The 19572-nt window shown below is 41.6% G+C and overlaps 3 protein-coding genes across 4 annotated transcripts; all 3 read right to left on the reverse strand.

Moving 5' to 3' along the window:
• Window positions 1–457: 457 nt before the first annotated feature.
• Window positions 458–4605, reverse strand: gprin1 (G protein regulated inducer of neurite outgrowth 1). Its single transcript, XM_074674873.1, has 2 exons — window positions 4294–4605; window positions 458–3793 (listed from the first exon to the last, which is right to left on the reverse strand). Exon 2 carries the CDS (start codon window positions 3762–3764, stop codon window positions 1671–1673), a length of 2094 nt encoding a protein of 697 aa, XP_074530974.1. The 5' UTR covers window positions 3765–3793; window positions 4294–4605; the 3' UTR covers window positions 458–1670.
• A 1142-nt stretch (window positions 4606–5747) lies between these two features.
• On the reverse strand, window positions 5748–6927 carry adirf (adipogenesis regulatory factor). Its single transcript, XM_074673282.1, has 3 exons — window positions 6707–6927; window positions 6443–6505; window positions 5748–5999 (listed from the first exon to the last, which is right to left on the reverse strand). Exons 1-3 carry the CDS (start codon window positions 6783–6785, stop codon window positions 5896–5898), a joined length of 246 nt encoding a protein of 81 aa, XP_074529383.1. The 5' UTR covers window positions 6786–6927; the 3' UTR covers window positions 5748–5895.
• Window positions 6928–7164: 237 nt separating this feature from the next.
• On the reverse strand, window positions 7165–18870 carry sncb (synuclein, beta). 2 transcript variants are annotated; one of them, XM_074674891.1, is made up of 6 exons: window positions 18705–18870; window positions 17595–17725; window positions 14029–14058; window positions 13715–13800; window positions 9780–9863; window positions 7165–8007 (listed from the first exon to the last, which is right to left on the reverse strand). In XM_074674891.1, the coding sequence occupies exons 2-6, from the start codon at window positions 17713–17715 to the stop codon at window positions 7978–7980; spliced, it is 351 nt and encodes a 116-aa protein (XP_074530992.1). In that variant the 5' UTR covers window positions 17716–17725; window positions 18705–18870; the 3' UTR covers window positions 7165–7977. The 2 variants fall into 2 exon arrangements, with proteins under 2 accessions (XP_074530992.1, XP_074530991.1); XM_074674890.1 differs by having other exon boundaries at window positions 17595–17728; window positions 18705–18867.
• Between the last annotated feature and the right edge of the window lie 702 nt (window positions 18871–19572).

The following is a 19572-nucleotide window of genomic DNA, read 5'->3' on the forward strand; positions in this document are numbered from 1 at the left end:
GTACCTACATGAAGAGCGTCTGGTTCTTTATGGATTGACAGAAATTAACTTCAGTTCATCATAATTTGCTACAGTCCACAGTTTTAATTTTTACAGGAAAACTACTGAGTGATTTTGAAACATGCCGACTGCTGCCACTTTATGTCTTTACTGATACCCCACTCTGTATGGAGTCATCAGAAACTGTTTTGTAGGACTTTTTGTTCCAACAGTAAGAGTCACAGAAACGTGTCTTAGTCGAATGAAAAGTTAACCTCAGGTGATGGGAAAAATATCTAAGATGCTGGAAAGTTTCCGGCCCCAAGTCCCCTGTTTCAAGCTTTTATGTCTCTGAGCTGATTGTCTGCTGACTGATCCCTGATATTTGGAGCAAAGATGTATGAGGATTTCTCAAAGGGTCAAAACATCCATTAAAAACCTTTTCATCGTTATATGGACAACACAAACTAATTCAAAGTTTGTAAGAGAATTGCTTTATTTTTGTAAACATAGTGAGACATGGTTTAAAAATGATTTGCTTTAAAAGATACTTTATTATAAGTCAACACACTTTACATTTTGTTGCAGCTGTAGCTTTATAAAAAGAAATCCAAGAAAAGAAATAAAAAAAATTGCAGAATGTAAATGTAAAAGGATTTTTCCCCTTCATGTTAGCCAAGATTTAGAGTTTTTCTTGGCCACTTGTTTGTCTTTTTTAAGTTTGAGATACATGTTGTTGAAATAAAATCACGTGCAATGATGAGTTTCCCTGCAAGCAGCTGATTCTTTGACTGTTTTCTAACATTAAAATGATTGTATCACAAGTGCAAAGTGTAAATAAAAGAAATATCAATATTTTAATAAAGTAACTGTATGAACACAAGCATCACTAACACAATATTAATCTCTGACACATTTACAGTAAGTTATACCACACAGCTGAATCACTAATAAAATATTAAAATATTAATAAATTAAAAAAGACTGTATCAGGAGTTATTACTTTTCTTAAATGAGCATTATTGTTCCTCTTTAGTAATTTTTTTACTCTCCACAAAACAAACAAGTCAAAACATTGAGCCAAACCAAAAAGCAGATAATAAGACGTAGAAAAGCTGGCGCTAAATGACCTCTCCTCACATGGATCAAGGCAACGTGAACGTGACTTTCACCTTTCATACATTCAGATCACCTGATTAAAGCTCCTGATCACATGGTCCTAAATCACAATCAAAAACTATCACTCCACTCTCACCTCTCACGTCTAAAGTTATATTCAGCTATATAACAACCCAGAGTAGTTTACCATGGCTTCATTTGTATGGTGTGAATTGTCTTAAGAGAAGATTTAAAAGCTAAAAGACTCTAACAATGGTCTGAGTGAAAATATTAAAGGAGAAAGCAAACAGTGACAGATCACCCTCAGCTCTAAAACATGAAAACGTGAAACATCAAGAAAAACACAACAACAAAAAACATCTTGTATGGCTGATTTTCAGTTTCAGTCCTCCGTGATGGAAGGTTATTTTGTGCTTTCCTGTGCCTCCATAAGGAGGTCATTTCCCTCTCAGGCTCTCATGACGTCTCTGAGGTGTGTCAGTGGATGCATCGTATCACAGCCGTGTTTATCAGAAGTCATGTGACTCCAGCACAGATTCTCTTTTTCAAAACCATCTGTTGTTTATCTCACGTCACTCAGCGCTGTGAGCTCTGGAGCAGCAGTGAGGCTGCTGCATGTTCTCCATCAGCTGACGGAAGGGGTTTCTCCTGCGCCGGCCCTCCTCCCCATCCTGCACCCCTCTCTTCCCTTTACCCAAGCCGGAGCCCCCATGGGTGCCCTCAGTGGTGAGATGCATGGCTGACGGGTTGAGCGGAGGAGGGGGATGCATGGAGGGCTGCAGCTTCTGCTTCCTCACCTGCTTCTCCAGATGTTTCTGGATGGCTGAGCCCAACACCGTCACCTCCACCACTGCTCCGTACACCTCCCACGTCATGCCCTTCTCATCCCAGCTCACTTCCTGCACCGGCTCCTCACACTTCTCCTTACAGTTTCTTTCCTCCCTCATGTTCTCTTCCCTCATCTTTTTCTCATCCTCCTTCTTCTCCTCTTCCTCCTCTACTATCTTCTCCTCTATGCTGGTTTCCTTCCTGACCTCAGGGAAAGTTGTGGCGATGGGCGTTCTTGGTGTCATGGGAGCTGTAGCCACGGAGCGATACTCCACCTGCTGACCCACCTGTAGCTCAGCATCTTTAGTCTCTGCCCCCACAGCTTCACATCTCAAGCGGGAGCTCGGGAAGCAGAAGGCTTGGTCTCCCTCGGGTGGGGTCATGGGGCTGGTCGCTGCGGACTGACACTGCACCACCTCCAGGCTCACCTGAGTGCGAATGTTGTGGCAGCCAAAGGGAGCTGGAGACTCAGGGACAGCAGCAGGTTTCGTTGCAAAAACATCGCTCACGTCTTCACATCTATCTTTGACTTCAGAGTCTCCACATTTCTCGCCCTGTTTTGCTTCTTCAGTAGCAGGAGCAGAGGATTCACCTGTTTCCTCCTGTGCTGGAGCTGAGTTTGACTCTTCCTCTGCATGATCAACTGCATCTGTGGAGATTTTCTCCTCATCCCCCCTTTTCACATCACCTTCCCCTCCGGTTTCTTCACTTTCATCTATCTTGGCCATCTCTGTCTCTGAGGGATTGAAAAGTGACTCATCCTCTTCCCCCTCTTCCTCTTCTGTGTTGCCATGGTGGGTCACCAAGATTGTGATGTCTTGATCCACACTTCCCATCCTCTGCTGCTTACACTGCTCATTACTGTCCCCCACAATTGCTCCTGAATCCGTCAGCCTTGTAGCAGGGCAGCAGGTGGAGCTCTCTGGAGGCACATCTGAGCCTTCACTCTGCTCCTTTTGTGTGCCAAGTTTTAAATCCGCTGTTTTCTCTAATTCAGCCCCTGCCTGGTTTTTAGTCTGAGGGGAACTGGTCTCCACATCCTGCCCCTCCCTCTGGTTCACCCTCTCCTCACTCCTCTGCACCATGTCCCTCGTGGTCAGCTCTGGGAAAGCTGTGGTGTAGGGGGTCTTCGGGGTCATAGGGGAAGTGGCGACCGAGCAGAGCTCCACCAGCCGACCCACTTGCAGCTCTGCATCTTTGGTGTCAGAACCCACTGTGGCAGATCTCCCAAAGGAGCTTGGGAAGAAGAAGGACTGGCCATCCTGTGGCGGCGTCATGGGGCTGGTGGCTGCAGAGTGACACTGGACCACCTCCAGGCTGACCTGTGTGCGCATGTGGTGCTGGCCAAAGGGTGCTGGGGTGCAGGGCTCACAGGGGCCTGGAGTGGGTGGGACAGGGATGGTGATGGTTTCAATGTCTGCATCCTTTTTGTCAGGACCCGCAGTTTTATCCTCTGATGCCTCCTCCTGGATTTCACTGTCATCTCCATCCATCAGGAATTCTTCTGTGTTGTTTTGCGTATCTTTTGTTGCTTCAAGCTGTTGTGTGGGACAGATTTCCTCTGAGTCTTTAACCTCCTCTGATTGGTCACAAACCTCTCCTGAATCCTCTTCATCTTTAGGTATTGAATCCTTGTCTGTCTCTTGATCGTAGCAGGCATTCAAGTGGACTTTTGGCTGATAGCTCTGTAGTGTTGATGACTCTTGACTCATGTTTATCTGAGGTCCCTCAGGCTCAGCGCCGCCATCTGAGCCGCCTGGACGCTCTCCATCATCTCCCCGCTCACACGGCTTGTGGTCCTCTGTCAGTCCTCTCATCTCGTCTTTAAGACTTCCCATTCTGTCTGTGCATCAAAGTCTTGGGAAACCTGCAGGGATTAACACAAAACTGACTCTTTGTTCTCACAATCCTCAAACATCAACTGAAAGAACAAACCTCAGCATGAGCCCAGAGCAAGCGAGGGTTTGCTTTTGTGATAAAATATATTTTCAGACACGCAATATTGATGTCAAGCATCACGAGGGGCATGCAACAGTGTTACATCACTGCTACTGTTCGATGAAAATAACTGGCAAAAATACACTCTATCCTCTGATATCTACGTTCATTAAACACATCATTTAAACACAGAAAACTTACTATGAATGGATTTTTTGTGCATTTTACAGCTTGATTTCATCTCATATTTGAGCTTTCAATCCTGAAAACTAGTCCACAGAGTTCAGATTCAAGTGGTTTGATTTAGTCATCTCATAAATGAATCAAACATTAGAAAAATGGTGCACAGAAAATGTGCACTTTTCTATTTTAAGTAAGCAAACAAAGAGTAGAGAACAAACAGTCGGAAATCACAAGCAGCACACATACCTCAGCAGTCCAACTTAGTCTGAAGTCTCTCCATAACTCTCGGTCAGATTTGGGTCAAACATCACAAATCTCAGCGTGGATGGAAACCCACATCTGTCCGTATATCTCCCCCGTTGATTGATAGTGATTGCAGCAGCTACAGGTTTGTCTCTAGAAGAATCTATCTGAGGCAATCCTCGCTCTTTAAGCCGTGCCTGTGTCTGCTGAAAAAGATTCACATTTCCAGTTTCCCTGGAAACCACGGTCAGGCTCTGGCAGTGTGTGGTAATGTAACGTCAAAATCTCTGCTCGGCTCTCTAATCATCAGTAAATCATAGTAATTAACTCCAGGTTCTCATAGCAACACAACGGCAGATGTGTGCAGGAAGATAAATCACTAAATTTGTGAACGGGCTTTGGTGAAGAAATTTAAGGAGGCGGCATAAAATGTGGTTAAACGCTTTCATGTGAGAGAGGATGAGAGTAAAGGCTTCTGACGGGAGGCAGACGAGGAATTTTCTTATTAATAATGCATTGTTCTGTGAGTATTTGAGTCTGTGTGTTTTCTCTGAAGGCCATGTTTGTTTGACCGTGTCAGAGTTAAGAAATCCCAGTGTGATGGTTGTACAAAGCACACTAAGCAGATCTAAAAGACACTTCCTGTAAAATTAGATGAGTTATTTGGAAACAGATTATCACAGCTTTGTAACAGAGGCTGAAAACAGAAACAGAGTGAGAAATGTTCTGCATCAGCCAGTTTTCAGCTACAAGGGTACATGAGAGAGGAGAGCGAACATCAGCTGAAGGAGCCTGGAGGAAGCAGAGCTGTACCTCCCACACAAACCAACACTTGTAAACCACCTCATCTTTCATTTTTCAGTCCTCCCTCCAACCTCTCTCTGCTCTGCGACACATTTTTCTTTCAAGCATCTGTCGCTCTTGCTCACCTCCAGCACTCGAGTGGGACGGAGGATTTATTTTACACATTGCCCTGCTTCTTGTTGTTTCTACTGTAGCAGTGAGCTGCAGCTTTGGCCAGAACACCGTGTACTGTCAGAAGTATTCTCACCATTAATTCAAAGGCCTCCACCAATCCCTGCCTGCCACAGAGATCTGTTGCCTAGCAACGTAGTGTGGTGAAGGGGAGGTGTGCTCTACTGAAGGCCAAAGGTAGGCAACTAAGATCGCAGTTTCATCAGAGGCCACCAGCTTGCCAAAGGCCATCCCCTCAGTGATGCGTTGCTAATAGTGACCCTTGTGATTGGTGGATGAGAGCCCTCCACAGCGCAGACAGTATTATCAACATCGTCTGTGTTTTTTTTTCCAGGACAGACTGTAAAAACACTGAGAGACAGGTTGGTATCTGTTTTTATTTCACAAAATAGTTACATAATCGAATCTACGATAAAGCAGGAAACACAAAGGAGAAAAACTGACAGTATATGAGAAAAAAGACATGTCATAGAGATGTCTGCTGGAATGTTAGCTGTGTGGAGAAATAGATGCTATTTTTAATCTAGATTTTCTGATGCCAGCATACTGTCATCGCAGCTTTATTACTCCTCTAAAACTCATTAATGATAGGAGAAGCTTTTTGAGCTACAGCCGTGGATTTTTCAGGACTCATTTGGTCTCCACTTTTTGTCCAAGCTCCTTGATGGCCTCCGTGGCTTTGTCCGCAGCTTTTCCAATGGCTGACTGGGTTTGTTTGCTGGCTTCTTGAGCAGCTACGAAGATTCAGAGGGAAACGGTAGGGAGACATTCAGGAAAGTTTTAGTGCAGTGTTGACAAAGACTTTATAAATTAAACACTTAAGAGACAAGGCTGAGATCATACACATATACAGTCTTTTAAAAAAGTGGTGGAAAGTAAGAAGAATACAAGTCTTATGAAACTTTCAAACACTTAACCTATGATGAAACTGTATGTCTATAAATTTTATTATGATTTTTTTTTTTTTACATGGCGTCCATTAGCTCCGCCAACTCAAATCTGCCACATAAGAGGACTCTTTAAGACGGAGTGATTTTTCAGTCATTTTATGAGCTTATCTCCTGTTGCCCTTTATCGTAGGACATTTTTTTTTATATTTTTGCCATCTTAAAAACACAAAGTTTTCAACCTTTTATAACATTGTGACGTTCAGAAATGTAAGAAAAGTACACTTTACCAGTGTTAGCGGTTTCTTTAGAGGACTCTGCCACCTGTTGAACTGCTTCTTGAGCTGCCTGCACTAAAACACGAGAAAGACTGACTCAGGACGAGAAGCTTAAAACTTTAGGCTTCCACTAAATATCACATTTTTGTTAATGGCATTACATGTTAGACACAATAACTGAACGTTAATGAAAGTTAGATAAACATAATTATTAGGTAAAAAGGAAACATAGACTTTTCTTTGCCTCTGTTTTATCACACAGCTTCAGATCTGTACCTGCAGTTTCCGTGACTCCTTTAGCAGCTGACTGGCTCATGCCTTTCAGACCCTCCGAGGACTTCTTCACAGAGGCCATGGCTCCTGTCTTTGTCAGTGCAGCTTCCACACATCCGTCTGAACGGACAGCAGCATCTGCGGCTGTTTAATACCCTCCGCATAAGCCTGACGCCCCCAAGCCTGCATGTTCCAGACAGATTAACCCGAACAAACCCCCCAGAAAAAAGGCCCGACCAGACAGACATCCCAACTATGGCAGGGTCCTGCCAAAGTCCAGAGCCTGCTCAGCAGATTTTTACACATCCTGTGATAAAACCACAGACGAGGGAGAGAGAGTGAAAAAGGAAACAGGAGAACAATGAATGAAGATCCTCATTTAAACCAACAGGCAGAAACTACTGAGTTTTCTTTAGAGCAGTTTTAAAAACTCTAAACCTTATGAAAAACGCTAACAAAGGTTTCTTTTTTTACTTTTTATTTACAGAGGAATGTATGTCTGGCTTAACACATAAACCTTTATATTGACAAGTCCTGCAATTTAAAGCACATATTGATATGACAACCATTATGAATTCAAGACATAATATATTGACTTTAACTTGTTAAAATCTTCAGTACACACAAACACACGCACACACAAACATGTATACTCTGTCCATTTCTAACAGATAGTTTACTGGAATGATTTCACAAGCAACTATAAAGATACAATGTAAAAAACTCTTACTTCAAAAATGTCCAAAGAAACTCCCCAAAAAAAGAAAAAAAAAGAAAAAAAATTGAAAGAAAAAAGGAAAGAACCCACAAACAGGCATTGTCGACACTTAAGAGGATATTATTGTTTTCATATCTGCTTGCAACCGGACATATTTATTTTTTCCACTCCCAATGTCTCATTGGAAGATGATGAACATCTATTGCACATTTCTAAATACAGATACACACAAGTACAAAGTCACAAGCCCCGGCTCTGGTCTCATTTCATTGGGAGGGAGTCAAGGAAATGAGACAGAGAGGACAAATCCTACACCTCAATAAATACCTACACCCAACACATTACATTAATAACATGACATTTACAATATATAATAATAAAAGATTTGTCTCAAGGAAGAACATTTTCAGTGGGAATGCTTGTCTTTTTTGTTGTTGTTTTTTTGTTTTTGTTTTTTTGCAACAGGGGTATAATTGTAATAGTTTCAGCATTTGTCCTTGTAATTATTAGAAATATTATTGTGCTGCTGGTTGGATGGTGACTTGGACTGGTGCTTTTACGCCTCTGGTTCGTAGTCCTGGCTCTCCTGAGGAAAAGAGAAACTACTGTAAGACACAGGCAGGTCATATGTGAAGCAAAGTGCAGAGAGGCTCCACATTCAATTCAACAGTAAGACTTTACCTTAAAGCTAATCACATCAAATTCTGCTCAAACAGGTTTAAGTCAAGTATAGGGATGGGTACCTTTCACACTTGAAACGGTATGGTACCGATGCCCGGGACCTGGCAATCAATGCCGGTACTCAACGGTTCCAATTTTTGATACTTTTTTTGTGTTTATTTGTTTGATATGCATTTATATACCTAAACATGGTACCTTTTGGTTTTACATGAAACGGACCCGGTACTTTTGACAGAATTCGGTCACTACCTATAAAAGTACCTAACTCGGTACCCATCCCTAGTTGAGTATGTACAAGAGGGGCTCACGGTGACATATCATCCTCATGCTACAGGCAATGATGTCACTCTGTCAGTGTCTCTCTCAGCCCTGCAGAGGGCAGCACAGGCCTACGACAGCTTCAAGGACGCGTCGTGAGCATACTCTCAGCATCCTTGTAACCCTGCACACGCCTCCTCCACACACAACCGTAGGAAAAAAACACAACACAGCCTCCAGGAAAGTGCATCAGTCTTAGGTCATCTGATGTACTCAGTGATACTGCATGAGGTGGATTTTTATCTCCAATTCCTGCTTGACAAGGCTCAGCTCACGTTGCTGCACTCAGACTCCATATTTACAGCAATGCAGGGAGACCCTGACATTACCCACAATGCACAGAGGCAGAGCTCGTCATCACCACACCCATTCAGGCAGAGCTCGCACGTCGCTGGTGTAGCAATGAATGGGGGAGGGGAGAGAGATGTGGAGGAGTCGGAGAGAAAGATGGAGGAGGACATGGATGATACAAGCTCTGAGAAATTCACTTCTCATTTCCATCCCAAGGAGAAAAAACTCAGTTTTATTCCTGTTACAGATTAATACAATAATCCACTGATGAAGCAGGAGCGGGAAGAAAATCCGAGCAAATGCAGTGAATAAATGGATCATGATCAGAGAGAAAACTAAATCTCACACTAAATCTTCCTCCAACTAAAGCTCCTGTGGAGTCTTGGATTTTGTAAGGGGATGGCAAAGGTTTTTGGCTTCAAACGTTCACTGTGCTTAAAATTACAATTATTAAATTACAAACAATAAATGTACTCCCATTTTTACACAATGCTCATGATGTAACCTTTTATTTACAAATAGCTCCTGTTTCCAATGCAATACCTCATGCACACCATGTCTCAACCCCAACGGCCAAATTCCAAAAATAACCATCTGTGTCAGACTTGCATCTTTGCTCCACACACACCGACACACACCCAATACTCAGTGTAGGTAGGTGGTGCTAAATTCACCGCGCTCTGTGAGGCAATTGGCTTGTTGAGCCCTCTGTTTTCATTTGTGGAGAAAAAGAAGAATTATCTCAGTGTGAGCTGGAGTGTTTGTGTGGGACATGGAGTGGAGGGCAAGTGTGGAGCACTATTGAAATGCAATACGGCTCAAAATGTGTAAGCATGCAGAGCTGCTGCATACTAATGAGCCTCCCGCTACTGTAAGTGAATGGACTCTTTCTGGACTGCGGTTCTTGGCTTCTCTGCTTTACGGGCTTATCATTAAAGGAACAGAAAGCTATTTATAGTTTAATCATGTGCTGTAGTTCAGCCACAGAGACAAAGGATATTTTATAGTGGAGCAGAAAATTGTGCAGCATGTGAGTATGTTTGTGTGAGGTGTAAGCTGGTTACCTACCTGGTTCTCATCATATGTCTCCCCTTCTGGCTCCAGCATCCCCTCTCCCTGGCCCTCCATGGCCTCCTGCCCGTACTCCTCAGGCTGCAGACACAGAGAGAGAAACAGAGACACAGATGAAGAGACTTCTATATTTACCATACCATCAACTGAGCTCTCAGCAGCTTCAGCTTCAATATCTTGAGCATAATGATTACTTTAGAGTCATAAAACTGAGTATCATCTAGTTTTTCTTAAAACAAACAAACTTTGAGGGTTAAGTGACACTCAATGGTTTCTTTATTACCCCCAAAACCGTCAAAAAATTCTCAGAGGAAATATTTATCAATCCTGATAGATGTAACTGTGATGTGCCCCTCTCAAACAAATATTCGGATTCATTTCCTTTTCAAAAACAATAAGTAACAAGAGCACAACATCGTTTTGTTCTAATATCAGTGCTGGGCAATGTCGAGGCCGAGGGACAACATCTGCCATTTCTGCCAATTATGATAGATAAAAAGAAAATTGACCAAACAATATTTTTTCCTATTGTATGGGTGCTGGAAATGGTTTCATCCAGATGGTTAGGAGACAATTTTAACCATCTGCCTTCAGAACAGCAGGAAGTGTTTGGACGCAGTGTCAGTCTGTCCATCTGTCGGCCTTCTAGTTTGGTTCAGGCTGAAATAAAAGCTTCAGTATTGATTGCCATTAAATTCAGAGCAGAGCTGCTCAGTATCAGGTGTTACCACCTGTGATATCGCCTGAAACTAGCCATTTTGTTCGTGTCATTATTGATTTGAGAACAGTAAAGAGTGAGAAAGCGCCCTGTGTCACAGCTGAACCCTGCAGCACCCTGAACTAGCACTCTGTTTGTGATCAAATACCCAAAATACAGAAAAAAATACCTTCAGCCTGAGCCGTCCTGTTATTTGTTAAATGTCAGCATGCTAAAATGTGGTATGAATCAGTCTTCATTATCACATTATCACTGTGGATACATTGGTATGGTGTTAAAAATCAGCTATACACATACAGACGTGTTATAGTGAAGCATTACACAAATCTGTACACTTTCTCATACATTCAGCATATTTATTGTTTGGATAACTGGATGCTAATCTTTGAGTTTATGATTATTATCAAAATAATCTGAAGGTAGTTGATAATAGATGAAACTAAGTGGCACATTCAATATTTTTCTTAAGGTTTTAATCTTCAAAAAGGCAAGTAAATATCCTAAACAGCTCAGCATTTTTGGTGCTTATTAAGTCTGTTTCATATCTACTTCTTATAAGCAAAAAATATTTGTAGTTTATCACAATTAAACTACAAGTTTTATGGGATGTTTTAAATTTGATTCTTTGTATTTAGATCAGTCTTTGAGTCCATATAGCTTTTATTGAAATAAATTCACCCCTGCCACCACCAATGTGGTCTGAAACCATGGCTTAGAGGTATGAGACAGCTTTAGAGTCTCACTCAGTGAAATATAAGGTTTAATTTCATATTTTAGATGACGACACTGCTACACATAATAAGTGCAAATATCCTGTGCACTTTAGATGAAGAGAAAACAAAAAAAAAAGATAAATAAAACCACTCCACTAACTCAGAGTGTTGTGCCTGTATGCTTATCTCGTAGGTTGAAGCCTGGGGCGATATCTTTACCGTTTGAAACACTAACCATATTATTTTCACACGGTCAGCTGAGTGTCACAAAGTACAGAGTTGTTGTGATTTCCCATCAAAGCGGGAAATAAGAAGGAAGATGGTGCAGTAGTGTAACTGTGGCACGTTGAAAAGGATAAAATAGCATCTGATGAAAGAATCAATAACCTGTTAATTTCTTGCCTTAATTGCATCATGATTGATGCGTTGACGCTGACAGCTCCAGTTTGAACCAGACACTACTCACACATATCATTTGTAAGGGGCTATTTCTGGCTACAGACTATGACACATTTAGGTTATTACATTAAGTATCTATTGCAGCCGTAGGTTTACATAACACAGATTACAATAGCCTTTGCTAACAAAGCACATAACAGAGACGTAACCATGGATGTGTTTTTTTCATAACTTTTGAACAACAATGGAGGCTTTTTGAAAAACCGGTGACGAAGGCTCTGCATTGAAAGACAAGACTAGTAGAGGTGGGATCCACAGAATGGACAATTTAGAAACTCATCAGCCTTTTCATTTAAGATATAAGGTTACAAATTGAGATCTAGCTTGTTATCTTGAGCCTTGACTTCCCCAACCTTTAAAAGACTTCTTTCTGACAGCACTCCATCACAACCTCACCTGCTCTACAGGCTCTGAAAATTAAGCTAGTGGGTCAGCACACATTTATTTTTAAACCCAGCACTAATCAAGTCAATTAGGTCAGTGAAGTACAGACTATAATCCTATGTACTATTACAAGCTGTGGTTATAGCTATAAGCCTGGCAACATGATTAGCATGGCCTTAAATGCAGCACAATGGAAAACCACCAGAGAGATGCACCTAATCAGGGGGAATCATCTCTGGAGAAAAGACCGTTTATGTGATTACAACCGAGGGGACAGAAAAAAGCATGCCTTTGTGCTGAATTCTTCACGCTCTTAAAGTCAGTCAAGCAAAACAGAGTCCACATGTCTTCATAAGTCACTCTGAGTAAAGGTGACAGTATCCGTATGCTGATTACTTCTCTGCCTTCTAAAGCCAACACCAGCAAGAACTCAACGAAAGATTGTGCAGCAGGTGATTAAAAAGTGCCAGCAGTTGTCAGGGTGTTGAAACGAGCTGTTTTACTACTTAGACAGTGTCATAGAGAAGCCTATTAGTGCAGTCTGTCAGAGTTACAAGATTATCCAGTCAGTGGAGAGGGTCCAGCTCTGAGCAAAGAAGTCTTAGGGCAGGGCTTGGAGACTTCCCCGTTTCACAGAGTACTTAAATGCCAGACCTTCTCAAAGATAGCCAAGAAATTTTCACTCAAATCTCCCATCCTGGCTGAATGCTGGTTTTTCACATTTTTTATATCTGTAAACAGTTGAATGGTCATTTTGAAGCTCACAGTGTGGATAAACAAACCCACAGGGATCCTCAGTTATGTACAGTACAATAATGTAACACTGTTTTTGAAGTAGGTTGATAAAAGCTACTGAAAATATTGTTATATGACAGACTTAGACTCAGGAACCACTGAACTGTACGGTTACACAAGAATATAAATCAAACCCAATTTTCTCATTCTGTGAAAGTGGAAGCTGTCAATCAGCACTTTAACATTCACACCAAAGTGTAAATGTTGAGGAAAGCTGAATCATTCATCTCTCTGCTACAAACAAAATCCTGACCAAACGTTAATGAACTCATCTTGAACAGGACACCAGCTGTGCTGAGCCTGGGCTCCTGAAATGAGGTGTCCATCTCTATTACACTGTACTCAAACACGCACAATCGTGAATGACAGTAACTTCACTTCAACGGTTAAATTTATATTTTCAACTGAGGGTAAAATATCAAACGCTCTTGAGCTGCATCGTGGGTAAATAGGACATGTGCAGCAAGTTTATGTAATAATAAAAACTAAAAACCAGGGTGTACCAGTGGCTCAATCTTCTGTCTTCATATTCTGAGGTTATTTTTTGGCAAAGGACACAGAAGACACCAACAACAGCTAAAAAGTAAATTATGTGTGCATATCTAAAAAATTGTGTATGAATACACAATATATTTGGAGGATGGACTTTTTCAAATCACTGAACTAATTGATAAACAACCAAAATGTAGAACAGTTCGTTGTTCGGGGCAAGTTTTCTTCTTTTACAACAAAACCAAAAGGCCTTCTTTACTTCTGTCTTGTCAAACGTAAAACTCGTAACTTGCAAAAAAAAAAAAGATCAGGTTTGTTACATTTCTGTGTGTTAGAACAGGAGTTAGATCACAGTTTCACACTGTACGTACATTCATGTCAGATGGGAACTCGTCCTTCTTCACCAGGCCAGTGGCAGCAGCAATGTTCCCCATGGCTCCAGTGGTCTTCTCAGCCACTGCAGACACACACACACATCATGCAAACACACATGTAACATGATCTCTACAAATTCAGTTGATAGATTAAATGCATACACATCATGTTAGCCCTCTTTGTCTCTCTGTTGATTGCCTTACATAATGTTTTTACATAAACCTATCCAGGAGAAACTGCTGACAATGACAGCATCTCACAGGTAGAGCGATACAATTGTTAAAGTTTGTATATGAAGGACAAAACTCACCTGAGCCCACGCTGTCTTTGGCCTTGCTACCTGTAAATGAAAAAAAAAATGTTTAAGAAAATTACATTTGATTTTTTGCATTTCAAGATTAGTTTGTTTACACAGATAGATGAAGTTAAAACTGAGAACTGAAGCGCTACAACTATCCACCAAAAGTGAAACTTATTAGTTAAATCCAACTTTTCTGCATGACTCGACCTAACAGCACAAGTCATGCTGCAAAGATGCAAAAAGGGTTTCATCTAAAGACACGGCACAAGAAGATCCTGTTTACAACTGCTAACATGATCCCTGCGAAAACTTCAATGATCAACAAGTTTAGAAAGTTGTTTAATTTTTGTTCTGACTGCGTAGTTGTGGCTGCAGTTTTCTCTGTACTTCTTCATGAAGAAGTTGTCAAACTTTAAACCAGAACCTCAGCTTTGTTCAATCCTCCGACCTTTGACAGATCTCATCCGTCTTCACTTTACTGCACCGAGCTATTTGGTGAATCTGCTTTGTGCCCACTGGACCTGATCACTGAGCCTTGTCGCCCTCTCTACTGTGCAGCAGTCATAAGCCTTATTGGTCCCTCAGGGCCTTTTAGAAGGAAACTGAGAGAGATGAGAAACTATGATAAAGCACAGAACCGGCAGTACAAAAGGCGAGCTTCAAAGTAAACCATACATCTAAGAGATGCATCCATTCAGCTTTGGTGAAGTGAGGCTTTCCTGATATGTCTACAGCAAAAATATGGATCAAAGCTGTGTGAAAGCATTTAGAAATATTAATGACATGTAACTTGTGCTGCTGCCGCGCTTGATGCTGTCTAAATGAAACAAAGAAAAGATTTAAAAAAGTGAAGATTTTGCAGATTTGACAGTAATTATTAAGATATGTGTCTCAAGCCTGGAGGCATTGGAACAGAAAGTTAAAAATATATATCTTATGGCGAAAGCCAAACCAGTGTTTTATCTACATGTGTAAAAGGAGAGAAAGTGAATTCTCCAAGTCTTGGATGTGGATCTTTTCATAGCATCAGCCAATTTTACACTCTACTCTTATATAAGATCTTAATAACTTCATGCATCATCTCACAGCCAAGTTCATTTTGCATTTAAATTTTCCTTGAAGTGTTGAATTTTGGCTGCTCATAAAAATGGCAACAAATTAACGACACCATGAAATACAGGTTAGCGTTGTTGCATTAGTTTGTGATGCAGCTTCAGTACTGTGGGGGTTTAAGTGAAAATAGGAGCTGCAAACAATGAAGCAACTGAGCTGTGCAGCTCTATTCTGTATGTGGAGCTGTATGAATATTCCATGTCATAATAAAGCACACAGATGCTCGATAACATTAAGCTTACTATGACATCAAAAGGCATAAAGTACAACTTGTTTTCTTATTTCTGACCCCCCTTCTCGCCTTTCTCAGGCTGACTGCTCAGCTCAGCTGGGTGGGCGGTCTGCAGCAGAAGCAGCAGCTGTCAAAAGGTGAGCCACAGACCTATCACATCATTCCCACCCCTCCTCCATAGGGGGCCTTCAAGCAAATCACATGCAGCTTTCTAGGGCAACACCATGCTCAACAAGCAGCATGCAGGAGCTAAAACATGTCACTGTAATGTAACTTCTCCTTTCTGTGATCCACTGGCTGGAAAAGGATGATGAGACAAAGCACGGAGAGGGCGTGAATGATCCACGCGTGTTTTGACTGAGGCTTGACATGTTTGGCTTTGCTGATGAGTGACAGAGACACAGTGCAGGATGTGTAAGGAAATAAGATTCAGTCTAAATGTGGACACGACTGACAACCTCTCCTGGAGCACTCTACGTGTCTTTAATGCACCAGAAACATCACGTCAGCAGGTCAGTGGTACAAACAGTGAGCGCAGATCTGCCAGCAGGGGTGTGACTGAATATTTGGGCCCTCTGACAACAGTTCAACCAATGTCTTGAAACCTGGCAGGTTTCAAAGCCTGTGGCCAGCTCTGAGTCCCCTGAGTCATCCAACCATCCCCCCACCCACCCTCATGGACTAACTGTGGGCTAACGTCACAGCTCGCTGATGAAAGAAACTATGGAGCAAAGATCACAGGGTGTGTCAAGGGTGAGTTTACCGAAGGTATACGCTTAATAATATTTATAGTACTAAGACATGAAGTAAGTTTCATCATTTAAGGTGTCTGACAAGCAGAATAAAAGCATGTTAATGTGCATTTTGTATTTTTTAATTTCATTTAATCCAAATATTAATTAGAAAAGATAAATCAAGGAAGCAATGCTAATTTCAGTAGCTAATAGAAATAATCATTAGTTTTGGTGCTGGGCACATTTTAACAAAAACGTTGAACTCGAAATATGTTTTCTAAGTTATGGCAAATATCTGTGTTTTTTAAATTATCCATGTTATGTAATATCTTTAAATTAGCCAAAACACTAAGTATAAGACATCACAATATTAGAAAGTCATCACTTCACCAAAGCTGTACTTGGCCAATAGAGGTGAGTCTGATTCTTTACAAGTGAAGCATCAAACTGTTGCATGATGGTAGTCTGGTACTTAACACAAAGTAGTAAGAGATGCTTTGACAATGTCTGTCATGTTTCAGATGGATGTTTGCACAGCGGCTCAATCACAAGTTTCTGTAACACCTTTAGATGTGTTTCTTTATATATGAATACAAATGAAGTGTGTTACACCAGGCTGGTAATCTGAACTCTATCAGGACAGTCCCACTTTCAAATCCTGCTACGGATGCTCTAATCTGTGCAGATATCTGTAACGGTGTCCATTTCAAGCTAAGCTGCTCTGCAAAGGACAAAACACCCAGCCTATGGCCTTTTTGTCTCCAGGAGAAGACTGCAGGAAGAGACTGCTTCACAATCTGCTATGTCCAATGCACAGACATGCTGCTCCCACCATCCTGCTGCCCCACCCCCACCCTGCTCCATCTCCTGCCTGTAGCCCAGTCAAGTCAGGCGAGAGGGCAGAAGGACATACAGAGCCTTTTATCACATCATGTACATCAAAACAACTCCTTCTTCCTGTGTGTCATTCATTAAAAGTAGTCGGCAACAAAAATGACAATTTTTTGCTCAGTTTTAAAATAAACTGTATTTTATTTAAAGACTGTACTCGTCTGAATGAATAGATTAAAGATATTGATTGTCTGTCAGCTGATCGATGCATCAAATACCTGCTGCTATGATTAACTGCTGTAATAAACTAAAGGATTGTTTTCACTCGTAATAAAGCTGCAGAGAGTCAAATATTAGTGATTTTAACCTAGTCAATAATAATAAAAACAACTGTTTTTTTGAAGGGGGACCATCAGTATGACTGCAACCTAACCAAATTATCATTGTGAACAGAAGGTTGAAACTAATCAATAAATGCAGCCTGCTGGTTTATTCTCCTTTGGTGGGACTGTGCTGAATAATAAACATTATTCTGGGCTGAATTATAAATATTAACTCTGCTGATTTGCTGCTGTTCCTGCATACAGCAGGAGCATTAGCAGTCTCACTGGGCCTGTGTTTGCTTTGCACGATAAATAAACCACAAACATCTGTGATCATCTTACCTACAAACATGACTCCTTCCTTAGTTTTTTCAGCCGCAACTGCAACTCCCTCCTTGGTCTTCTCTGCGGCCACAGCCATCCCCTCTTTCGCTTTAGACAAACCCTTCATAAAGACATCCATCTTGGCCGAGCTACTGTGAAGAGAGGTGGACCAAAGCTGCAGTCAGTTATTGTGCTTCTGTCATTGTCTGAACATGAACTCACATTATTAATGATAACAGAAAGATCCTTATGTTGTTAATTAGATACTGAATTTACATGCAAGTCTTCAAGCATCTATGAACAGTGAGTTATAGGACCATAGGTTGTGATATAGGAAGGCAGCAACGCCTCCTGTGGTAGATTCTGACAGCTGCAGGCAAGTCATCAGGCAGTAGTAAAACCCCCCTCTCTGCTCACTCATGTATCCAGCCCCCTTTTTTTCACTTCTTCGTCAAGCATGAAAAATTCAGCGGTGAAAAGATTTCAATGAAATGGTTAATTGTGGAGGCGCTCATTAATTATTGCTCGCCTGTAATGCTACTCTCACTGGCAGCGAGAAGGCAGAGCTATACGCATGGGGGAAAAGCGCAGGCCCTGTTAACGGACTGAGCAGCATCTTATAGTAGAAGGTGGCATGTATTGCAATAACCACATAACGGTGCTGGGGGAAGGGAAGCACGAACTACACTATCATATCTGCACGTATCACGGTTTGGACGTAGACCTATGCGGATGTAGTCCGAGGCTTGCAGGGACACATTTTGATAAAAACAGATTGGGTTGCAGGCTGCAGGGAGCTCGAATTTTATTCCCACATTAAAGGCACACTCACCACAGTGACACCCCTGGATGTTGCAGGTCAAGCCTAAAAATACTACATGTACCAAATCACGATGTCGACCATTCCTCATGGTTCTTTATCCGTGCATTGAATTTATCTGGTTTTGTGTCATTTTCAAGAAACAAATAACAACCTGATAACAAGAATTTAAGGAAGAACAGTTAACATTAATGTTAGTGATAGTGCAAGCCAGTGGCTTCTAATGACGACGCTAACTGTCCCAATAATGGCTGTGACCTCACAAAATGACAATATAAAAGGCAAAAATGAAACGAATGAGTCCTTACCTATTTACAGATAGCCTTCAACTGGTCCCCGTATGATTCCGTCGTAGAGTGGAGTCAAACTATCGTCTAAACAGGAGATATAATTTCAAATGATCACTAGGTGGGCCTTCCTCGGGCTGATCTCCACCAACAGGGACGGCCCCCTTCACAGTGCGGCTGAGACTATCACGTCCCCCCTCCGCCTCCCTCCTCCCTCCCGCCCTCTCCCTCTCTCCACCATCACTGGCTGCCTCTACTATTGATCAGCCCAGATGTCAACTGGTACAGCTAAGAAAATGAGCCTACACAGTCACAGCAGAGTCATTGTCCCCTTTCTAATGCAGCAGTTACACCCAGTGCCCATGACTGTTATCATGTTGTGTGTCTGTAAAGTGGATGCTGGAACAATATAATCCCGACATTTGACTTCACGTGTTCTCTAATATATCACTACCCCAAAATATTAAAATTCAACAAGTATTTCACCAACTTTTTATTTGCTTGTGCTTGCTTGACCTACTTTACCGATGGGTTCTTGGGGACTCCATTTTGATTTAACTTTGCCCCTACCAGCCCTCATTGCATAGACTGAAAATAGGTTCCACGGTTAAGAAATGTTAACAGGAAATGCTGTATCTATTAAAATTATAACTGACCCAATTATGTCATTAACCTCAGCCTCAAAAAGTTCACTCTCATTACGTGGACTATGTTTAACGCCATTTATCCCCCTGCGTAGTGTGCCAATACGGACATGCTTAGAGCGACATTGACTAATAAGAGCTTGATGTGAGGGTGATACCATTTTGAAGCAGTGATAGGGGTGGATTAATTCAATACTTAGCATCAAGACTGTGGGCTGTACTGGTTTCTAGATCAGCTAAAGAAG

Source organism: Halichoeres trimaculatus, unplaced genomic scaffold (assembly GCF_033239565.1).
Source record: "Halichoeres trimaculatus isolate MK-OKI-2021-1 unplaced genomic scaffold, fHalTri1.1 fHalTri1_scaffold_7, whole genome shotgun sequence".
Lineage (NCBI taxonomy): Eukaryota > Metazoa > Chordata > Actinopteri > Labriformes > Labridae > Halichoeres > Halichoeres trimaculatus.